The 14125-nt window shown below is 39.5% G+C and overlaps 1 protein-coding gene across 1 annotated transcript in view; it reads right to left on the bottom strand.

Annotated features, from left to right (window-relative positions):
- The window catches only part of BBOX1 (gamma-butyrobetaine hydroxylase 1), a 52900-nt gene that overhangs the window by 24214 nt on the left and 14561 nt on the right, over positions 1-14125 (bottom strand). Inside the window, exon 3 of the mRNA XM_030333433.1 lies at positions 8265-8463. Coding sequence (XP_030189293.1) covers positions 8265-8463 — 199 coding nt within the window. The remainder of the gene's footprint in view (positions 1-8264; positions 8464-14125) is intronic.

Genomic DNA, 14125 nt, shown 5'->3' with positions numbered 1-14125 from the left:
TTAGAATATAAAAAGGAGAAAAACATAAATATCAAAAAAGACAAGAGATAAAGATTTTAGAGAAAGTAATACATTAAAAGGAACAGGCACAGAAGGTTTAATATATACATAATAAGAGTCCTCAAAAGAAGAAACCCAAAGTAGAGAGCAAATATTAAGAGCTATGATTTTAAAAAATCTTGAAATAAAAAAAAAAATTTTTTTTTTTGAGAGACCAAACCAGACATTGCCTGGAAGAGTTGTCCCAGAACAACCAACACTAAAAGAGTCTGTAAAATCACTGGTCTTTAAAGGGAAAAATCTTTTGGGCATCCAAGTGAAAATATCAAATTATTCATAAAAAAAAGAAAATGAGATTACCAATAAAACCGTAGTGACATATTAAAGATTCTGTGAGCCAAGAACTTTATATTTAGCCAAACTGATTTTCAAGTATAAAGACCTTAAATTGCTGTCAACATGCAAGAATTTAGAGAATATTGTTCTCATGGGTCCTTCCTGAGGAATTTACAAGAGAATGGGATTCAGACAACCCAAATGAACAGAGATATGTTCACATGGCCCTGGTGCTAAGTAGTAAATTTTATTTACTAATAGAACTAATAAAGAATTTGAAAAAAGATATAAAAAATCTAAAAAATTGGGAAACTACTGTTAACTACTGCACATTTTGGTGATAAAATTCTATCAGGAAAACAAGATAGTGAATACCATAGAATTCAGGAGAGCTTTTGGGGAAAGAATTTTTCTTTCAGGAAAGACTTTCCAGGAAAGAATTTGGGGAGAAAGAGGGGTTTGTGATCCTTTGGGGTATGTGGATGGGTTCTGGAGTGACTGGTAATGTTCTATTTCTTGACCTGCATGGTGTTTCAAGAGTGTTTGGCTTATAAAATTTTATTAAGCTATACATTTGTTTTGTGTGATTTTTCTATGTCTGTATTATATTTCACCATGAGAAATGAAATTTATTTTTAATTTATTTTGAAAGGTTAATACTCCCAATAATAAAAATAAAGACAGATAGTGATAGGTAACAAGTACCTCTATAAACATAGAGAAAAATGTTATAGCAATTTCCTCCAAGGTTCTGAAGCCTTTCATCATGAAAAACTAAGAATGCAATGCATTGCAAAAAAAAAAAAGTTTATGAGAATTCCACCTTAAGCACATTTAGTGGTTTTCTGGGTGGGGGGGTGTTAGGTCAAATTGTGCTTAATTTATTTCATCAGAACAAGATCTAGATGCTAGTTTAGATTTTTGATGTGAAAGATTAAAATATAAACTTTATCTTTTCTTGCCACAAGTTCTCTGATTCCTTGTTAACTGTCACTTTCCCTTTGCATAAACAGTTGGCTATAATTTGAATTTAATAGAGGGTATGGGAATAAATATTCCGGTGCTGTTGTCATGACTTAGTTTGACAAATTTCTATATGCCCCGTTAAATTATTCCCTTGCATCCGAGCTGTAAATGAGTAGAAGCCACATTTAATAGTTAGTAATTAGTTAATCATTATTACGGCCTTAGGAATTATGGGGGGATGCTGGGTAAACTGCCATAGGAGTACAGTGCAAAGGAAAGACTCCAGAGTGTTGAATCAGGTAAACCTGGGTTTGAAGCCTGATTCTTCTGCCTCAGTTTCCTTATCTCTAAAATAGGGGTAATGGTTCTTACTGGAATTGCAAAGATTCAAGATAATGACTCTAAAGCATTGAGTTCAATACTTAGCATGTAAAAGGTGCTTCATAGACAATTATTTTCCCCCGTTCCATTACTAGCTGCCTGTCCTGGATACTCAGGGGATAACCAAGGAGGTAAGGGATGTGGCGGGGGGGGGGGGGGGGGTTGGTCAGGGCTTGTGGAGAAGCAAGTGGCTTGTTAGGGTCTCAAAATTTCCTCAAGTGATTTCGAGGGGAGCATGAGACACAGAAATTATTTTTCCTTTCATTCATGAGATGACCTCATACTCAAGTGGTTTTGTTGGCAGCAACTTTAATTACGGCGAAATTGAATATTACAAAGGGAACCCCAGGGACTGTCTCTTGGCTGATAACGTAAGCTGGGGTTCACAATGGCCCAGAGAACAGAGACTGTTACTTTGCTTGGGAAACCCTAATGCTCACAAGAATACATATTTTAAAGGTTCTCTCCTCTCTACTTAAACACGATGATGGTCAGTACTAAATCTAAACAACTCACGAAGAAATCCCAGTGTGAATTTTTTACCAAGTAGGATGGAGTTACTACAACTAGTTTCAGAACTAAGACAGGTTTCCTTTGTTTTCTTCCCAAGTCTAAATTACTTTTTAGGTTGATTTTTCATAACTCAGAAGCCATTTTTATTCAAGAAGGGCTATGTGGTTTTCTCCAGCAATTTCTTGGCTAGAAACTTCACCAAAATGGGTAAACTTGTTTCGTTTTGTTTTGTTTTCTTTCCCTGTTTAGTCCCCACACTTCACAAATGTTTTCTGGTAACATGTGTATCAAGTAAGTAGCTATTTCAAAGTCAGGTTTGGAGGGAGTGCTAATGGTAGGAGCGATTTCTAAGGGGCCAGCTGCCAAGGAATAATCATATTTTTCACTCATACACCCTCAATCTTTAATACAACCGAATGTGTGAAATGCTGCTGGGCTGGCTTACAGAAATGCTAGCAGAAATCCAGTGAATGCTGGAAAGGATATATTCTTGTACTCCCCAGAGGCCATTTCAATATTGTTAATTCTTAACTGGCCTGGCTGGTGTATTTGACAAACAGCCCACTAGAAACATTTTAGGCTTGACATTATGTTATTCATCTGATGAAGCCTGTATGCAAGAACTGGGCAGCAGTTGTAGCCTCTTACATTTTTCCAGCAAACTTTCATCTAAAGGTTTCAAAGGGCATGCCAGGTATTAAAATAGTCCTGTAGAAAGAGAGAAGCAAGTCCTCAGGAGAGGAGAATCATAGAGCTCCAGGAAATTACATGAAAAGCTTAGATCACCTTCTCCCCTACAAATAGCCGTGGTGGAGCCATGATTCAATTCTGATTCTCTACTGGTCCTATGGGCAGCTCTCTGGGCAGTAATGTAATACAGATGCTGTGGGGTGTTGAGTCCTCAGTTCTCCCCTTAATTTTTGGAATGAAGTGTTCCAAAGTATTTATTTAAATATTTCCACTACAACATGTGACTGTATAAGTTTTATTCAATAATTATGCAGCTTCCATGCTGGTCTCCACAAGATAAAATTTGACTACCACCAAGATCCTTAAGTTTCTTTTATCCCTTTTCTTGTCTCTGCCTATGTTATTCCTTATGTTGGTGTTTCAGAAAAACATATTTTTCATTTTCACCTCATTATTCTTATTTGTCTAATCCCTGCTACATGTGTTAATGCAACTTGCTTATGCCAGCAAATAAAGCATTCTTAGAAAGAAGAAAAGCTGAAACTTCTGGACTGTATTCTGGAAAGAAGGCAGTCTTGTTAGCTAAGGTTGAAATTTGTGTTCTCTTCTGCTTAACTTCCTGATGAAGAAGGGTCACTCAGAATTGCTCACAAGGTTAATTTTCTAACTAAATACCGACAATGCTAAGAAAGAACTTTTGTCATCTTGGCCAAATGAATTGCTCAATATCTTAGCATACATTCCCTTTTATTAAAAATTCCTGGGTGATCACTGTATGTCAGGCACTGAGCTAGTACTGAAGATATAACCATGATTAGGCCACCATTTCAGCCTTCAAGGAGCTCAAAATGGCCATGAGCTATGCAAGCCTTATTTTCAAAGATTATCCTGGCTGCTAGTTACAAGCAGAATACCTACTTAATGCCCAATACTGGTCGTAAATATTTTTAAAAAATGGACACTGAATCCCTTCCTTCTTTGTGTGTGTCACACACACACACACACACACACACACACACACACCCCATTACATGTAAATATGATGTGAATAATAAAACCCTGACCTAGCCAATTTATTTCGTTGTTCCACCAATTGGAAAAGGAATATTTTTGGAGTATGATTTTGCCCTTTCAGGGAAAACTGGTGGTTGCCAGAGGGGAGGTGAGTGGGGAAGCACGAAATAGATAAGGGGGATTAAGAGTACACTTATTGTGATGAACATTGAGTAATGTATAGAATTGCTTATATTGTACACCTGAAATGAATATAACACTGTATATTAATTATACATAATTTTTTAAATGATTAAATAAAAATTTAGAAAAAAATATTCAGGAAGGTATTTTTATTGATTTGGGGAGAAAGTTCAGGTACATGAGATGAGGCTTTTGGCCCCACTCTATAAAACTATATTGATCCAAATTAAAGGTTTAAAAACAGGATTTGGATTTGACCTAACAAAATAATGACAAGCATCTGAGAAAATATAGATGTGGAAATGACATATACTTTTGTCCTCAAAGCTATTACCATTTTGATTTAGTATTTGAACATAATTTTAGGATTATGAAGTGCTGAATAATTATTGCATTTATCTGCTGCTTTATGTATTTTTTAAAACATCCAGGTGTTCATCAATCATTAAGCATTTATTCCTTACCTCCCATATGCTGAAACTGTGCAAAATGCTGGAATCTACTGTTTTTTTATATACCCCACTAACGCTTTAACAATTGAGAGAAGAGCTAAGAACGAAAAATAGATTTTATAATTCTTACTTTAGACCCATGCAATTCAAGTTCTCTAAACTATTTGGATGGAATCCTATTTGAATGGCAAAGTGCTAGGTGGATATTTGTTTCCCAAGCAGGGCATGTCTAAAGTAGCACCACCCTATTATTATTTTTGGCATCTAAGCAAGAGTAGAAACCAGGATCTTTGAGAAATCTACACGGAACGCAAAATTGCCCTTTAACCTTCCTCTCCCTGCTTTCCTTTCTCTATCCTTCTCCTATTTCTGGCAGTCCCCTCTCTCCATTATTTATTGCCTTCATTTATTCATTCCATTCACTCACTCACCTGCCAGTTACTTTTTCAAACAAGAGTAAGGCACTTTGCCAGTGGAGAAACAAAGCTATGAAAAAGAGAGACCATGTTTAAGGCAACTACTGATTGTTATAAAGAGAAGTCATGTCCAGGCACTACCACAGTACAAAGAACATGAAAAATGCCACTTCATGTACATAATTGTGAGAGTTGGGAGGATAGAAAGCACCCAAGCTCTACACCAACAGAGACCTGCCTTCTCTTAAAGTACCCCTGCTCTCAACCAAAGGTTTTCACCTTTGCTACACATGAGAATCACCTGTAAAGTTTTAAAAAGTCCTGGTACTCAGATCACATCCAAATCACTGTTTTGAAAAATGTCTGGAGACTGGACCCAAATGTCAGCATTTTTTAAATTGGTTATTCCAATGTGCAACCTCAGTGGAGAATTATTGCTCTAAATATCCCTTCTTTTAAATCCCATGTTACAGAAACTTTAATATCGCTTTCCACATGATTGTGGGAAGGAGCAGAAAAGGAAAATAACTTGAGGAAAACACTTACTTTTCTCATCCTCTTAATAAAAAGCAAACAAGCAAACAAATACAAACAAAGCAACAATAGCAAAACTGTCCTCTTCTGTAAGTTCTTGAGGTAAAGAATCAAAAATTACCAGCAACAACAACAACAATAGAGATCTTGGTAATCAGTTGTAGATGTAGCAGTGAGGTGGGCAGAAAGGCATTTCTTAGCATGTGGCATAGCTTGAGAGCTTCAGGAGACAGATGTGACCTCTGCACAGAGGATGAGGTGGAATAGGGCTGACCCTGTCTGGTTAGATGCAAAGGTCTTGGACAAACAAAGTGTAACAGTAGCAGAAGGTCTGATCTGTTTCTGACAACCAACTTTGAATATTTATTTCAATAAATTTCACAATGTTAGATCAGGGGCCAAATTATCAAGCCTTTTTAGGATTTGTAACAACAAAACAAAACGAAATATAAGTTATGAATCAGGACAAAGAATCTGACCCTAAATGTGAGGGATGGGGGTGAGTATCAGAAAACTATAACAAAGACCACCCCCCCCCCCCCGGATTTGGCTGCAGTTGTGCAATTATGAAATGGGTTGCATAGATACAAAAAGTGTCTTGTCACTAAATAAAAATTGAGTAAAAGAACATAGAAGAGATCTAGTTTGAAGTGTTCTGTTTATGTCTGGTGCCTAAAAGCATCCTTTGCATGTTCTACCTTTATATCATCAATAGTGAGGTGGATTAGGAAGCCCGTGGATAAAACAGACCCCAGTTATAACTCTGGTTTTTTTGTTTTTTTTTGTTTTTTTTGTTTTTTTTTACTACCTGTGAAAACTTGGGTTATAGTTGAATTCTTTGAGCTTCAGTTTCCTTATCGGTGTACAGGTGGATAATATCTGTGTCAGAAAATTATCAACATTAAAAAAAGAACAAATATTGGGTTGAGGCTCTTAATAATTTCAAGGCTTTTCCACCTCTTTCCTTTGTATTTTGTTACTGATATAATCTCTAGAACAGCTTAAATTCTTGTAGATGTAGGGGAGAGAACAATCTTGACGTAATTTTGCTAATGGTGGAAGTAAATTCTTGGGGTGGGGGTGGAGGCTGGGTCTTCTAAGCCTAAACATGATAGAGTCTTCTGCCATGATTCAACTTTTTTTTTTAAGTTTATTTATTTATTTTGAGAGAGAGAGAGAGAGAGAGAGAGAGAGCGAGCGAGCAGGGAAGGGACAGAGAGAGAGAGAGGGAGAGAATCCCAAGCAGGCTCCACGCTGTCAGCACAGAGCCCAACATGGGGCTCAAACTAATGAACCTGTGAGTTCATGACCTAAGCCAAAATCAAGAGTCAGACGTTTGACCAGCTGAGCAACCCAGGTTCCCCTGCTGTGAATCAACTTGATCAAATCAGTGGGGGCAAGTGGTGGGATATTTTTGAATCCTCTGTTTATCTATGTCTGTAGAGTCTTGCAAGAGGATCTTACTCTAGATTAGGGATGGCAAACTCAAGGGCAGGCAGGGCCCTTGTAGGTCTGAGGTGGGGGTGGGGTTGGGGGGCGGAATTTGTGCAACTGGAGAGTGAGAACATGCTCCCTTCAAGCAGATGGTTGCCATGTAGGGATTTAGCCTCAGTTGTTGCCAGATTTGATTTTTCAAGAAAAGTCAGATCCATATTTAATGTAAAGTCTCCCAGTTTTTAAGTGTTGACAACGAATTCTATTTTCTTTCAACATCCTGTGGGCCAAATAAAACATATCTGAATACAGCCTGTGTGCTACCAGTTTTGCAACCTTTGGATTTTGAAGGTTCTTTTCGCTCCCAATGTGCTCTGCTCAAGCAGAGCCCAAGAGCAATTGTATACATCACAGGAAGGGTTCACCCTACAGATTAGAAATACAGTAATATCCCCACTTGCACCTAAGTGTTTCCTGTTGTGTTTCTTATCCATAATTAATGTTACCTCCCAGGTAATTCTTATGCAAACAGCTTCTTGTTTCAAAGTTAAAGTCAGTTACATTTCCTGTTACTTGCTGAAGTGCATAGACCTAATTTTCTGCAGGTTACTTTTATCTTTTTTTTTTTTAACACATCTGGTGGGCGGCTTTAAATTCCCCAGGGCCCTACTTTATTTTGCACTGAGTCTTGGGTGGTAAAACTTTAATGAACTTTCAGTATTTATAAAAATCTTGGAGAAACACAGTCTTCCATCCCACCTGCTGTGAAATGAATTGTGCCCTCCCCCAAATCCCATGGTGAAGCCCTAACCACCAATATGAGTGTATTTGGAGAAAGAGCCTTTAAGGAGGTGAATAAAGTTAAATGAAGTTGTAAGGCTGGGGCTCTTCTTCACCAGGACTGGTGTCCTTATAAGAAAAGGAAGAGATACCAACAATGCAGGTACAGAGAGGAAAGGCCATCTCCAACTCACAAAGAGAGCTCTCACCGGAAACCAAACCTGCCAGCACCTTGATCTTAGACTTCTGGCTTTCAGAACTGGGAGGAAATAAATTTCTGTTGTTTAAGCGACCCAGTCTATGGTATTCTATTAGGGCAGCCCTAGCAAACTAACACACCATCCATCGCTAGCCTGTCTTTGATGTCTGATGTCTTTGGGCTTTTAGGATCCCTTAAGATTTCAGTTATTCTCAGGGAAATCCCACTTTTAGATTCGCCTTCTCATCTGACTTCCTGTTCATGGCATTATGGAAATTTTGTATCTCCAGTCAAAAGTGTCCCCCTTCTGGGAAATATATCAAACTTTACATATAATGGCAGAATACAGACTATTTGGTGACTCACCCATAAAATGTAAGGTAAAGGAAACCAATCCTTTTCCCAAGTTTTAAAACTTCTCCTCGTTTGTCAGATGCTCCTGTGAGTCGTACTATGCCTACTTTCTTGAGGCTGGAGAGCCACTTGTATGCATGTTCATCATTTTTTAAAACATCTTCAAAATCCAGTGTAGGTAGCTGGAGCTCTGAGCCCCAGTACTGACATTCTGTGAACAAGAAAAGAAAGAAACCAGGTGGGGTTACATTGTGTTTACATAAAATGAGAATCTCTGAGAAGGGGCTAGTTCATTGAAGCTGACCTTTGATTTATCATGGAATTTACAGAATTTCAGTCATATAGGAATACCCAGGCTACCAGATTTTCTTCCCTGGAGACATGCCAATCTACTATATACCTCCTGCCTACCATTGCCTGACCCATGACAGGTATTCACTATACCTCATGTGTTGAGGGAATGTTTAACTTGTGGATAGCTCTTGATCTGTATGTCCTTAGGGCTTCTCTGCCTGGACTTTGCTTGGAAATAATGCTGAAATATTGTGTGTTTTAATCACCAAGTAGCATTGCTCAACTCCAAATAAATGATAAAATCTGAATGATGGACTTAGAACAGCATATGCGTATTTCTGGAGGTGGGAGGAGTGTTTGCCTTGGTAGGTACAACTTCTTCCTCTTACTTCACTTGATAAGAAGCTTTCTCTGAGGCCAAATCATTCTTTGGAGTCAACAAAAACAGTCCATAGGGACAAAAAAGTGAAAGGTGTGGTCATAGGATGCATAAAAGATGCATTTTGTGTAGACTCTTTGATGATAATGCCACACCAGATAAAGTCAAATCCCTCATGATCAAATGCTCATAAAAAATGTTTACTTAAGAAACAGAAAGGAAAACAAAGGGAAGAAAATAATTTGCTTGCCAACCAGGCTCTCCTAAAGGAGGCGGAACGCAAAGATGTCATTTTGCCAAGGGAAATAACTCAGATATTAGCAACTGCATTCAGGAAATACCCAACTCTAGTCAATCCATTTGATTTCTTCATTTTTGGAAGAAAGTGTTTGCCTTAGGAAGGCAAACCTTCCTAACAAGTGACAGAATGAGATCTTACTATCTCAATTATCATCCTGAGCAATGCCTCAATCTTCTAACTGGGGGAACCTATGGCACGTTACAGAAAACAACTCCAAAGCCCCCACTTGAAGAATGAGGAATGGGTCAATGTTCCCATGCAGTAGTTGTAGACTGGAAATCATTCCCCCTTTGATGTCAACATGGCTGTTTCTGCAGACACAGGGATTTCTTAGGAGTCACATGGTACTTTACAAGTGAAAAGGTCCCAGCAGGTTCAGGAGGTCGCTTCCTGAACTTCCACCAGCTAGTTAGCCACCAGCTAAACAGCCACATGCAGCTGGTACCGTGTGAGAGAGGACATGAACAGGAGGAAGAACACAGAGGCAGAGGGGCCTGGGTTTGCATCATTGGGTTGCATCTTGCCAGCTAGTTTCTTAGTGTCTTTTCTGAGCTGCCGCCTCTTGAGTTACAAAATGCCCATGGTTACATCTACCTTGCAGGTCATTTGTTGACCACGCAGTGAGATAATGCAAGTAGCCTCGTTCAGTGCCTGGCACATAGCAGACCAGTGCTGCTACTACCTCCAATGATAATAGCCAACATTTGCTGAGTACTTTCAAGATGGCGGGCACAGTGCTGGATGCTTCCCATATATTATTTCTTTTAATGTCCACAATATAAATATGCAATAGATGCTTTCAGCATTCCCAAACTATAGAAGAGGGAGCAAAGATCCAAGTCATGCAGAGCTAATGATTTGCAGAGCTGGTTAGTCAGATCCAGGCAACGAATTCCAAAGTCTGTAATTTTAACAACTACACATAAAATAAACAAGTGATGCCTTAAAATGCTGTTGTCGCATATGAGAGAACAGATGTGTGAATGTCTATTGCTTATTCTGTCCCTTATAAAGGAAGTCTACTAGATAAAAAAGAAAGGAAAGCATGTTACAATTAGGACCACGTTGTCTGAACTTGTTTAAGCACTGGTGTTTAAAGGTAAACCCTGAATGTAACACTGAGTGTTAATTATGCTGGAATTAAAAAAAAAAAAGTTAAAGATAAACTTTGGCTCCTAGTCCCGATTTTAAATGTAGCAAAAAACATGATGAGTAGGTTTCATGGCACAACACTACAACATTGCTGTCCATCTTTTGTGAAATGAACCAAGAATTAAAAACCAGCTAGCTTCTCTTCTTTAATGTATGCCAGTGCATTTCAGGGGTCCACGCTGGTTTGCTTTTACTTAAGGCCATTATCACTTTCCAGAGAATGTCAGCGATGGTGTTATCAGGGAAAAATAATACATAGAGATTGAAAAAGACATTTTCACAAGATGTGAATGTTTTAAAAACTTTGAGTTCGCATTTTGACTACTTTGTGGTTTCAAGGAGGATCTCCTTAGGGCACACACTATGTACATCTCTATACATTTATAGTATGTTTTAATGAGGTTTTGTTTCTACAGGAGTCATTTTCCCACTACAGAATCACCCACACACATGCACAGCTGCGCATGCAAACACACACTATTCTTTGTTTTAAAAGCACAGGATGAGTTAGGTTCTTTCAGTAAATATGTTGTTACTCTTTACATGTATAAAACTAACCATATTCACACTGGGACTCCAGTAGGAAGCAAGGCTGACTACACATAGCGTATCCTCCACAATTTCAGATTTATAAGAGTTGACTATCAGAAGGTGGTTACAATGCCTTTTAAGTTCTGCAAAGTTCACAATTTTCCAACTATAGCTCTCATCCTGGCACGCCCTAGGAAGTGCTTTACAAAAGTCAGCAACCAGGGGCTACAGCTCATTATAGAACCTGTGTTCTACTGTGAGTCACTCATACACTCAGTCTGCTAAGTGTGATTTTTCAGAGATAACACAGTGACCAACCAGTTTCTAAATTCATCATAGCATCCACGATATAAAATACTCTACTTTGCAGGGAGAACCACATTTCAATAAATCCACCTAAAATCATTTCATGATATCTGCACAGAAACTTTAACATTGAAAACCCAGTTTAAAAGTGTTTCCCCAGTCTCTCCCAACTACAAAACATAACTACAGGGGACTTCGGAGAAAATACGTTTGACTAGAGTAAATCATTTGTCAGGTGAATACATTAAAAGCAAATTTAAACTTCACACTTGGATCTGGATACATAAACGGTATGGAAAATGACGGAATATTTAAGGCATGAACCACCCTTTCTAATTTAACTTATGGCCTTACTAATAAATACTTCCTTGAACATGTGCTTCACACATCATAAAATTTATGAACCAAGCTCCATGCTGGCTTTCAAGGAACCATTTGTACAAGGTTTCCTTTTCACAGGGAGGCATCGCATTCCTGGATCCTGAGTTGTATTTCAAAAAGAAAAGACACAAAGAAGCTCTTTAGTTAAAGATTCATGAGTACAGCATGCTGGGTTGCAATGTGTTATTTGGAGTTTAGAACCTTCTGTCCACCTGCACTGACCTGTGCTTTTGGCTCTGAAATAGCTCGTCTAATAGGCTGAAGATCAGTCAAACTCTTACTATCTTTTCCTGTAAATACTTGGCAGGGGCCCAGCCAAAACCAAAATCTGACCCCAGTAGAGGAAAAGTACCTCGGTGGAACTAGGACTTCGAGTCTCTTTTCTGTGCTAAGGGGATCCTGCGCCTTTAGACATGATTTTATTTCTTGTCGAGTGAACTTGACAGGTCTCAAGAATCTGATCACTTGTCCTCTCAGACTGAGATCTTCCAGAAGCTGACCTGAGATGAGGATTTGAATGCAAACAACGTATTAAGGAGGTATCCTGTGGAAGAACTAATAGAGGGGGAAGCAAGATAGAGAAGGAAGCCTCTGGAAACCACTAAAACTTTTTTTAAGTGTATTTATTTATTTTGAGAGAGACGGAGACACAGAGAGACAGAGAACATGCAGGCGAGAAGCAAAGAGGAAGAGAGAATATCCCAAGCAGGCTCCACATCACCAGTGCAGAACCCAACGTGGGGCTTGGGCTCACAAACCACGAGATCATGACCTGAGCCCAAGTCAAACGCTCAACTGAGGAGCCACCCAGGTGCCCCAGAAAACCATTTCAATGAATGGTTAAGGGAACTGCTGGCCCTCATGGCAATACTGTACATGATACTGCACAGTCGTCCCACCCAGGGGCAAGGAAGCTGGGGCGTGCAGGCCACCCATGGCCACGCCTCATTGGCTGCTTCTCTAGGCATTCACTTCTGGGTCTTTCTGGCCTTCTCTGTGTGTTAGCCAAGCACGTTCCTCAGGCAGAGAAAGGCCTCTAGCAGAGTGTCAGGGTGGCAGTTGTGCACTAGAAGGTGGCAGGCGTGCATGAGAAGAGCACTGAGGGTCTGTGGCGGGGCACTCTGCGATGCCCTCCTTTGGGGTTTGTAAGAATGGGCTTGAAGGCTGTCTTCTGTGGTCCCTTGGCATTACAACACACCTCAGTCACAGTGCTTACCACATTATGCTGAAATAAGCTTGCACTTATTCAACACATATTTGTTGAAAGCCTAGCTATGCAAAAGAGATCACATTTAGCGAATAAAAATAGATGTGATTGCTGCCCTTGGGAGGGAAAAAGTGACTAAGCAAGGAAGCAAATAAACACCTAAAAGTAAACATTGTCGCAAGTGCTATGGAGGTAACAAACGGGGTGAATGTCTTCCGGTAAACAGTTATTGGGAGCAAGATGGGGAGCATTTTTAGACCTGGCAGTTAAGGAAGGTCTCACAGAAGAGATGTTAAACTTAAGTCAGAGCCCAGGGGGTGAAAGAAGGCAGTTATGCAAAGGGCAGGGAGAAAAGAATCCCAGTGGGAGGGACAGTAGGAAGAGGGGGAATCTCTAATCTTGTTGGGGGAGTTCAGAGTTACTGGGCCTAGAACCCAAGAAAAGGGGAGGGTAACAGATTAAATGGAAAAGTAAGCAAGGGTCCGTCAGGCAGGACTTCTCTCTCTCTTTCACTAGATTGCAAATTCCTTGCAAGGGACAGAGAGCATGTCCTATATGTTTATTTCCTCACCACTACTGCCCCCTTCCCTCCCCTCCCCCAACCCCAGCATATAGCCCAAGGCTGGCACCCAGTAGATTTTCAGAAAACTAATATGTTCTGTGTCCTAAACAAACCTTTGCCTTTTTTCCCTTTTGCTTGTTTTCTAATGAGGACTAGAGACTGGTAGCAACCCCTGAAAGTTGACTGTGTCTGAGTACTCTTTAGAATTTTAAAAGATGGAGAAATCCATAAAACCTTTTCCCTAGGTGATAATCTCACCAAACTCGAAAAGTCTCCCCAAGGATGTATGAAACATGCTTCTACACAAGTTTGTGTTGCTTGGAAGGAGATAAATACGTTTTTGTTTTGGACCGTTAGATACCTGGTACCTGGTATATTCTATATGCTCAGCCCTATGACAACAGTGACCTTCTAGTTGGAGAAACCAAGAACACATAAAACCAGGCAGGGACACTAAAAGGCCGGGTGTGAGGAGTACTTGAAAATAGAGCTAACATTTATCGAGCCCTTATGATTCCAGACACTCTTGTAAGCACTCTGTATGGATTAATTCATATAATCCTTACAACAACCCCATCGCAGAGGTTCCAGTATTATTCCCATTTTATAGATGAGGGGACAGGTCTAAGGATTTTCAATAATTTGTGCAATATCTCACAGCTCATACATGTCAGAGCTGGGAGGCCACACAAATAATTTGATCACAGATATTCCAAAATTCAGTTTTACCCTCTGCTCTTGCTGTGACTGTCCCCTCCGA

The sequence above is a fragment of the Lynx canadensis genome, chromosome D1 (assembly GCF_007474595.2).
Source record: "Lynx canadensis isolate LIC74 chromosome D1, mLynCan4.pri.v2, whole genome shotgun sequence".
Taxonomy (NCBI): Eukaryota; Metazoa; Chordata; class Mammalia; order Carnivora; family Felidae; genus Lynx; species Lynx canadensis.
Note: the sequence above shows the minus strand (reverse complement) of the source record. Positions and strands in the feature narration are given on the sequence as shown.